This window comes from Scomber japonicus, chromosome 10 (assembly GCF_027409825.1).
Source record: "Scomber japonicus isolate fScoJap1 chromosome 10, fScoJap1.pri, whole genome shotgun sequence".
Classification (NCBI taxonomy): Eukaryota; Metazoa; Chordata; class Actinopteri; order Scombriformes; family Scombridae; genus Scomber; species Scomber japonicus.
The window spans coordinates 36114526-36124525 of NC_070587.1; the positions used below are offsets into that span (position 1 = coordinate 36114526).

General features: G+C 46.3%; 1 protein-coding gene across 2 annotated transcripts in view; it reads right to left on the minus strand.

The window, feature by feature from the left end:
- Window positions 1–3659: 3659 nt before the first annotated feature.
- The window catches only part of pi4kb (phosphatidylinositol 4-kinase, catalytic, beta), a 19132-nt gene continuing 12791 nt past the window's right edge, over window positions 3660–10000 (minus strand). For both annotated transcript variants that reach the window (XM_053327837.1, XM_053327838.1), the window contains 5 exons: window positions 7682–7805; window positions 7325–7590; window positions 6496–6628; window positions 4260–4380; window positions 3660–4111 (listed from right to left, as the gene is read on the minus strand). In XM_053327837.1, the coding sequence (XP_053183812.1) occupies window positions 3930–4111; window positions 4260–4380; window positions 6496–6628; window positions 7325–7590; window positions 7682–7805 (826 nt within the window). In that variant the 3' untranslated portion in view covers window positions 3660–3929. The remainder of the gene's footprint in view (window positions 4112–4259; window positions 4381–6495; window positions 6629–7324; window positions 7591–7681; window positions 7806–10000) is intronic.

Below are 10000 nucleotides of genomic sequence, written 5' to 3' on the forward strand. Positions count from 1 at the left end.
GGAAGGAAGGAAGGATATTTTGGGATATGTACAGAAGTTACCAAATATAATTATTTGCACAATAAAGGGTCTGATGCTGATCCTCTCTGCTGTTTACGGTTGATGTTGTTCTGCTGGACTGCGGGGGGGGGGGGGGGTTTAACCCTTCATAGGACACTCATTGAAAGGAAGGGAGGAAGGAAGGAAGGATGGAGGAAAGAAGGAAGGAAGGAAGGTAGGGGGGAGGAAAGAAAGAGAGAAGGAGGGAGGGAGGAAGGGAAGAAAGAAGGAATGAAAGGAGGAAGGAAAGAAGGAAGGGAGGAGAGAAGGAGGGAGGGAGGGAGGACAGATGGAAGGAAGGAAAGGAAGGAAGGAAGGAAGGACGGAGGAAAGAAAGAAGGAAGGGAGGAGAGAAGGAGGGAGGGAGGAAGGACAGATGGTAGGAAGGAAAGGAAGGAAGGATGGAGGAAATAAGGAACGAGGGAGGGAAAAAGGAAAAGAGGAAGGGAAGAAAGAAGGCAGGGAGGAAGGAAAAGAAGGAAGGAAGGAAGGAAGGAAGGAAGGGAGGAAGGAAGGAAGGAGCTCAGGTTGATTGAACAACAGAAAATACTTGTGGGTGCCTCTGCTGCCCCCTGCTGTCATGACATATTTAAAACACACACACACACACACCTGCATGTCTTCTCTCAGGCTGCATGCGGCCCGTGGGCCAGAACCGGCCTGCCGAGAGGTCCAATTCGGCCCACTTTCCATCCTGTCCTTTTTTTCTTCCCTCCTTCCTCCCGTCTTCTTCCCTCCCTCCTTTCCTTCCTTCTGAAACACTCGTTAAAGGCAAAGTGAGATTTTTCATGTATCCTCCCTCTTTCCCTCCTTTCAGTCCGTCCTTTCTTTCCTTCCCTTCCTTCTTCCTCCCTCCTGTCCCTCCCTCCTTTCCTTCCGTCTTCCTCCCTCCTTTCTGTCCCTCCTTCCCTCCCTTTAATAAAACAGGAGTCAGATTCATTTATAACAAACATTTTTTTATTAATGAAGAGAAATTTGAGGCCTGAGAATAAAAAGGTGACACACTCCTGCGTCCTGCTCCACCTGTCGGCTCCTCCTTCAGTCTGAAGCTTTGATTCATGTTCAAACTGTGACTCACAGCTGTGTGAAGGCTCATTGCTTTGGTTTATTAATAATAATAATAATAATAAGCTCATTAACATTAACAGAAACTTTATGCACAAACATTTTAAATCAAACATTAACAAAAAAAAAGCAGCTCAGAAAATCAAATAAGGAAGGTTTGAATGTTTTAAGGTTCTTCACAGCTGCTTTAACCCTCCTGTTGTCCTCCAGTCAAGGAAGGAAGGGAGGAAGGAAAGGAGGGAGGAAAAAGGAAGGAAAAGGAGGATGGAGGAAGGATGGAAAGGAGGGAGGAAAAAGGAAGGAAATGAGGGAGGGGGAAGGAAGGGAGGGAGGAAGAAGGAAGGAAATGAGGGAGGGGGAAGGAAGTTAGGAAGGAAGGAAGGATGGAAAGGAGGGAGGAAGAAGGAAGGAAAGGAGGGAGGGGGAAGGAAGGGAAGGAAGGAAGGGAGGGAGTAAAAAAGCGAGAGGAAGGATGGAAGTTAGGAAGGAAAGGAGGGAGGAAGGATGGAAAAGGAAGGAAAGGAGGGAGGGGGAAGGAAGGGAGGAAGGATGGAAGGGAAGGAAGGGAGGGAGTAAGGAAGGAAGGAAGGAAGGGAGGAAGGAAGGAAGGAAGGAAGGAAGGAACAGTCAAAACAGGTGGAAAATACAAAAGTCTTCATTTATTAAACATCTAAAAATACTTTAAAGTGTAAAACAAAGTGGTCAGAAGAAAAGGAGGGAGGGGGACGGAAAGAAGGGAGGAAGAAGGAAGGATGGAAGGGAGGGGGAAGGGAGGAAGAAGGAAGGAAAGGAGGGAAGGGGAAGGAAGGAAGAAGGAAGGAAAGGAGGGAGGGGGAAGGAAGGAAGGGAGGAAGAAGAAATGAAAGAGGAGGAAGGATGGAAGGAAGGAAAAAGGAAGGAAGGAGGGAGGGGGAAGGAAGGAAGGGAGGGAGTAAAAAAGCGAGAGGAAGGATGGAAGTTAGGAAGGAAAGGAGGGAGGAAGGATGGAAAAGGAAGGAAAGGAGGGAGGGGGAAGGAAGGGAGGAAGGATGGAAGGGAAGGAAGGGAGGGAGTAAGGAAGGAAGGAAGGAAGGGAGGAAGGAAGGAAGGAAGGAAGGAAGGAACAGTCAAAACAGGTGGAAAATACAAAAGTCTTCATTTATTAAACATCTAAAAATACTTTAAAGTGTAAAACAAAGTGGTCAGAAGAAAAGGAGGGAGGGGGACGGAAAGAAGGGAGGAAGAAGGAAGGATGGAAGGGAGGGGGAAGGGAGGAAGAAGGAAGGAAAGGAGGGAAGGGGAAGGAAGGAAGAAGGAAGGAAAGGAGGGAGGGGGAAGGAAGGAAGGGAGGAAGAAGAAATGAAAGAGGAGGAAGGATGGAAGGAAGGAAAAAGGAAGGAAGGAGGGAGGGGGAAGGAAGGAAGGGAGGGAGTAAAAAAGCGAGAGGAAGGATGGAAGTTAGGAAGGAAAGGAGGGAGGAAGGATGGAAAAGGAAGGAAAGGAGGGAGGGGGAAGGAAGGGAGGAAGGATGGAAGGGAAGGAAGGGAGGGAGTAAGGAAGGAAGGAAGGAAGGGAGGAAGGAAGGAAGGAAGGAAGGAAGGAACAGTCAAAACAGGTGGAAAATACAAAAGTCTTCATTTATTAAACATCTAAAAATACTTTAAAGTGTAAAACAAAGTGGTCAGAAGAAAAGGAGGGAGGGGGACGGAAAGAAGGGAGGAAGAAGGAAGGATGGAAGGGAGGGGGAAGGGAGGAAGAAGGAAGGAAAGGAGGGAAGGGGAAGGAAGGAAGAAGGAAGGAAAGGAGGGAGGGGGAAGGAAGGAAGGGAGGAAGAAGAAATGAAAGAGGAGGAAGGATGGAAGGAAGGAAAAAGGAAGGAAGGAGGGAGGGGGAAGGAAGGAAGGGAGGAAAAAGGAAGGAAAGGAGGGAGGGGGAAGGAAGGAAGCAAACATGAAATGGAATGAGACAGCTGCAGATCAGATGGACTCTGAGGTTGTTTTAATGGTCAAACTGGTTTACACTGGTTTAAACTGGTTTAAACTGGTTTACACTGGTTTACACTGGTTTAAACTGGTTTACACTGGTTTACACTGGTTTAAACTGGTTTACACTGGTTTGCAGTTAAAGGGCTAAAACATGAAAAACAGCGGAATGGTCCTTTAAAGAGAGTCTGTTAATGTTTCCTGCAGAGTCCGTCCTTCCTTCCTTCCTGCTGCTCTCTGATATTGGTTAGGAGTCCAATGAGCAGCCAAATGAGGGGGTGGGGGGGGGCTCTGCCCACATGTGGAAAAAAAAAGGAAGAAGAAGAAGAAGAAGAAGAAGAAGAAGAAGAGCACGAGAAAATAAATCGATTCTTCCAGAGAAAAGACAAAAGAAAAAAAAAAGGGAGGAAGGAAGGAAGGACGGAGGATAGAAGGAGGGAGGGAGAAAGGAAAAGAGGAAGGGAGGAAAGAAGGAAAGAAGGAAGGAAGAAAGGGGGATGGGGGAAGGAAAGAAGGAAGGGAGGAAAGCGAGAGGAAGGATGGAAGGAAGGAAAAAGGAAGGAAAGGAGGGAGGGGGAAGGAAGGAGCACGAGAAAATAAATCATGTGGAAAAAAAGGAAGAAGAAGAAGAAGAAGAAGAAGAAGAAGAAGAAGAAGAAGAAGAAGAAGAGCACGAGAAAAAAAATTGATTCTTCCAGAGAAAAGACGACGAAGAGAAAAAAAAAAAAAAAAAAGAAGACAGAGAGAGCCGCTCGTCGTCTCCGCTTATAAAACCAGTCTGTTTGTTCACTGCTGCTCTCACACACACACACACACACACACACACACACACACACACACACACACACACACACACACACAGGGTCACATGATGCCGTTGGTGAGGTACTGGAAGCCGTCGTACAGCTTGGTGGTGAGCGAGCGCATGGAGCCCTCCACCAGCTGGTCCACCAGCAGCTGCAGCTGTTCCTCCGTCAGAGACATGTGGAACCGTTCCTTCAGACCCCGCATGGTGCTGGAACCATGGAAACAGGGCAGCTGGGACCCTGGGGTGGGGGGGGGGGGGGGCAGAACGTAAGATCCACAGTGTGTGTATCTGTGTGTTTCAGTGTGTTTCTGTGTGTGTTTCTGTGTGTGTGTATATATGCGTGTGTATCTGTGTGTATATGTGTGTGTGTGTGTGTGTGTGTGTACCTTGCTGCATGATCTCCACTATCTGCAGTACTCGGTCCATGTGTTTCCTGGCTCCTATCAGACCCTGAAGCATCAACATCTTGTAGTAGTTAAACATGTCGCCGTCTGGACCGCCCATCACCTGACACACACACACACACACACACACACACACACACACACACACACACACACACACACACACACACACACACACACACACAGTTTCAAAATTAGGGGCCTAAAGATTTGCAGTCAATATTTAAAAATTATGATATATCAAACACAGTTTCTGTTGGACCTCAACAAACTCCTTAAGAACCCAAAGAACCGTTACAACCTCCTACAGAAATGAAAGAACCCCTACAACTTCCTACAGAACCCCTACAAAGAACCATTAAATCTCCTAAAGAATCTAAAGAACCATTACAACCTCCTAAAGAACCACTACAACCTCCTAAAGAACTCCTATAAAGAACCACTACAACCCCCTGAAGAACTTAAAGAACCACTACAACCTCCTAAAGAACCATTACAACCTCCTACAGAACCATTACAACCTCCTAAAGAACCTAAAGAACCACTACAACCTCCTAAAGAACCACTACAACCTCCTAAAGAACCACTACAACCTCCTAAAGAACCTAAAGAACCACTACAACCTCCTAAAGATCTTAAAGAACCATTACAACTTCCAAAAGAACCTAAATAACCATTACAACCCCCTGAAGAACTTAAAGAACCATTACAACCTCCAAAAGAACCTAAAGAACCACTACAACCTCCAAAAGAACCATTACAACCTCCTAAAGAACCTAAAGAACCATTACAACCTCCAAAAGAACCTTAAGAACCACTACAACCTCCTAATGAACCATTACAACCTCCTACAGAACTCCTCCTAAAGAACCATTACAACCTCCTACAGAACCATTACAACCTCCTGAAGAACTTAAAGAACCACTACAACCTCCTAAAGGAACCCTAGCCGGAGAACTTGCTGGACTGAAGCCCTTCACTGTGTAAAGAACCATTACAACATCCTAAAGCAACTAAAGAACCCCTACAACCTCCTACAGAAACTAAAGAACCCCTACAACCTCCTACGAAGAACCATTACAACCTCCTTAAGAACCTAAAGAACCATTACAACCACCTAAAGAACCATTACAACCTCCTAAAGAACCACTACACCCTCCTAAAGAACTCCTACAAAGAACCGCTACAACCTCCTGAAGAACTTAAAGAACCACTACAACCTCCTAAAGAACCACTACAACCTCCTAAAGAACCACTACAACCTCCTAAAGAACCGGTACAACCTCCTAAAGAACCACTACAACCTCCTACACAACCATTACAACCTCCTAAAGAACCTAAAGAACCATTACAACCTCCAAAAGAACCTAAATAACCACTACAACCTCCTAAAGAACCATTACAACCTCCTAAAGAACCACTACAACCTCCTACAGAACCATAACAACCTCCTAAAGAACCACTACAACCTCCTAAAGAACTTAAAGAACCATTACAACCTCCTGAAGAACTCAAAGAACCACTACAACCTCCTAAAGAAACACTACAACCTCCTACCTAACCATTACAACCTCCTTAAGAACCTAAAGAACCATTACAACCTCCTAAAGAACCGCTACAACCTCCTAAAGAACCACTACAACCTCCTACAGAACCATTACAACCTCCAAAAGAACCTTAAGAACCACTACAACCTCCTAAAGAACCATTACAACCTCCTGAAGAACTCAAAGAACCACTACAACCTCCTAAAGAACCACGACAACCTCCTAAAGAACCTAAAGAACCGCTACAACCTCCTAAAGAACCACTACAACCTCCTAAAGAACCTACAGAACCATTACAACCTCCTAAAGAACCACTACAACCTCCTAAAGAACCACTATAACCTCCTTAAGAACCTAAAGAACCACTACAACCTCCTAAAGAACTTAAAGAACCGCTACAACCTCCTAAAGAACCACTACAACCCCCTACAGAACCATTACAACCTCCTAAAGCACCTAAAGAACCATTACAACCTCCTAAAGAACCATTACAACCTCCTAAAGAACCTAAATAACCATTACAACCTCCTAAAGAACCTAAAGAACCATTACAACCTCCTAAAGAACCTAAAGAACCATTACAACCTCCTAAAGAACCTAAAGAACCATTACAACCTCCTAAAGAACCACTACAACCTCCTAAAGAACCTAAAGAACTGTGATAAACTCACCTCTACGAACTCCGTGGTGAGTTTGAAGGCGGACGTTTCGAAGCCGAGGTTTTTGGGCGAGCTGGAGAGGATGAAGCCGAAGTCAATGTGGATGATGTGACCCTCAGCGTCCAATAGGATGTTCCCGTTGTGTCTGAGAGGACAGAGAACAGAAGAGTGAGTGTGTGAGAGTGTGTGTCTCTGTGTGTGTGTGAGTGTGTGTGTCTCTCTGCGTGTGTGTGTGTGTGTGAGTGAGAGAGAGTGTGTGAGTGTGTGTGTGTGTGTAAGCATGTGAGTGTGTGTGTGTGTGTGTTTGTGTGAGAGAGAGAGAGAGAGAGAGAGAGAGTGTGTGTGTGTGTGTGTGTGAGAGTGAGTGTTTGTGTGTGTGAGTGTGTGTGAGTGTGTGAGTGAGTGAGTGTGTGTGTGTGTGGGAGTGTGTGTGAGTGTGTGAGTGTGTTTGTGAGTGTGTGTGTCTCTCTCTGTGTGTGTGTCTCTGTGTGAGTGTGTGTGTGTCTCTGTGTGTGTCTCTGTGCGTGAGTGTGTGTGTGTGTGTGTGTGTGTCTGTGTGTGTGTGAGTCTCTGTGTGTGTGTGAGTCTCTGTGTGCGTGTGTGTGAGTGTCTCTCTCTGTGTGTGTGTGTGTGTGTGTGTGTGTGTGTGTGAATGTGAGTGTATCTGTGTGTATGTGTGTGTGAGTCTCTGTATGTGTCTCTCTGTGTGTGTGTGAGTGTGAGTGTCTCTCTGTGTGTGTGTGTGTGTGTGTGTGTGTGTGTGTCTCTGTGTGTGTGTGTGTGTGTGTGTGTGTGTGTGTGTGTGTGTGTGTGTGTGTGTGTGTGTGTGTGTGAGTCTCACCTGTCTTTAACCTGCAGCAGGTAGCAGATCAGACTGTATCCTGCGCAGCTCTGGACGAAGTTCCTCTGAGCGGTGAGGAAGGCCTCTGTGGTGGGAGCGCCGTGCTCCTGCAGGAAGTAGTCGAGCAGAGACAGCTGGCTGTGCTTCTTCACCTGGTGGAGCGACACGGCGTTCATCACGGGCTCGATCATCCCGCTGTCCATCGACAGCACCAGGATCTTGTAGGGCTTGATCCAGAGGGGGACGCGCTCCTGCTCCCAGATGGACTGCAGGGGGGGGGGGGGGGGGAGCTGTGGTCAGTGGTTCTCGGGGTGTTTAGGTCATGTGACGTGTGTGTGTGTGATGTCACTGCGTTACCTTTAGCTGCTGCAGCACCTGGAAGGCCAGCAGCTCCTGTCTCAGGTCGTCTCCACATTTAACGATGACAGACAGCAGCCTCCAGTTAGGAAGGTGACCGTAAGGAGATCCTTCTCTGATCCTCCTGAAGGTGAACGAGCAGGAAACAGTCAGAGTACAGCCAGACCTACATCTACAGTCAGACCTACATCTACAGCTACAGTCAGACTACTAACTACAGTCAGACCTACAGCTACAGTCAGACTACTAACTACAGTCAGACCTACATCTACAGCTACAGTCAGACTACTAACTACAGCCAGACCTACGTCTACAGTCAGATCTACATCTACAGCTACAGTCAGACTACTAACTACAGTCAGACCTACAGCTACAGTCAGACTACTAACTACAGTCAGACCTACAGCTACAGTCAGACCTACATCTACAGCTACAGTCAGACTACTAACTACAGTCAGACCTACAGCTACAGATAGACTACTAACTACAGTCAGACCTACAGCTACAGTCAGACCTACATCTACAGCTACAGTCAGACTACTAACTACAGCCAGACCTACATCTACAGTCAGACCTACAGCTACAGTCAGACCTACAGCTACATCTACAGTCAGACCTCCATCTACAGTCAGACCTCCATCTACAGCTACAGTCAGACCTCCAGCTACAGTCAGACCTCCAGCTACAGTCAGACCTCCAGCTACATCTACAGTTATAACTACAGTCAGACCTACAGCTACAGTCAGACTACTAACTACAGTCAGACCTACAGCTACAGTCAGACCAACAGCTACAGTCAGACCTACAGCTACATCTACAGTCAGACCTCCATCTACAGTCAGACCTCCATCTACAGCTACAGTCAGACCTCCAGCTACAGTCAGACCTCCAGCTACAGTCAGACCTCCAGCTACATCTACAGTTATAACTACAGTCAGACCTACAGCTACAGACAGACTACTAACTACAGTCAGACCTACAGCTACAGTCAGACCAACAGCTACAGTCAGACCTACAGCTACATCTACAGTCAGACCTCCATCTACAGTCAGACCTACAGCTACAGTAAGACCTACAGCTACAGTCAGACCTCAAGCTACAGTCAGACCTCCAGATACAGTCAGACCTCCAGATACAGTCAGACCTACATCTACAGTCAGACCTACATCTACAGTCAGACCTACAGCTACATCTACAGTCAGACCTCCAGCTACAGTCAGACTACTAACTACAGTCAGACCTACATCTACAGTCAGACTACTAACTACAGTCAGACCTACAGCTACAGTCAGACTACTAACTAGTCAGACCTACATCTACAGTCAGACTACTAACTACAGTCAGACCTACAGCTACAGTCAGACTACTAACTAGTCAGACCTACAGCTACAGTCAGACTACTAACTAGTCAGACCTACATCTACAGTCAGACTACTAACTACAGTCAGACCTACAGCTACAGTCAGACTACTAACTAGTCAGACCTACAGCTACAGTCAGACTACTAACTAGTCAGACCTACATCTACAGTCAGACTACTAACTACAGTCAGACCTACAGCTACAGTCAGACTACTAACTAGTCAGACCTACATCTACAGTCAGACTACTAACTAGTCAGACCTACATCTACAGTCAGACTACTAACTACAGTCAGACCTACAGCTACAGTCAGACTACTAACTAGTCAGACCTACATCTACAGTCAGACTACTAACTAGTCAGACCTACAGCTACAGTCAGACTACTAACTAGTCAGACCTACAGCTACAGTCAGACTACTAACTACAGTCAGACCTACAGCTACAGTCAGACTACTAACTAGTCAGACCTACAGCTACAGTCAGACTACTAACTAGTCAGACCTACAGCTACAGTCAGACTACTAACTACAGTCAGACCTACAGCTACAGTCAGACTACTAACTAGTCAGACCTACAGCTACAGTCAGACTACTAACTAGTCAGACCTACATCTACAGTCAGACCTACAGCTACAGTCAGACTACTAACTAGTCAGACCTACATCTACAGTCAGACTACTAACTAGTCAGACCTACAGCTACAGTCAGACTACTAACTAGTCAGACCTACAGCTACAGTCAGACTACTAACTACAGTCAGACCTACAGCTACAGTCAGACTACTAACTAGTCAGACCTACATCTACAGTCAGACTACTAACTAGTCAGACCTACATCTACATCTACAGTCAGACCTACAGCTACAGTCAGACTACTAACTAGTCAGACCTACAGCTACATCAGCAGTCAGACCTACATCTACAGTCATACCTACAGCTACATCTATAGTTATAACTA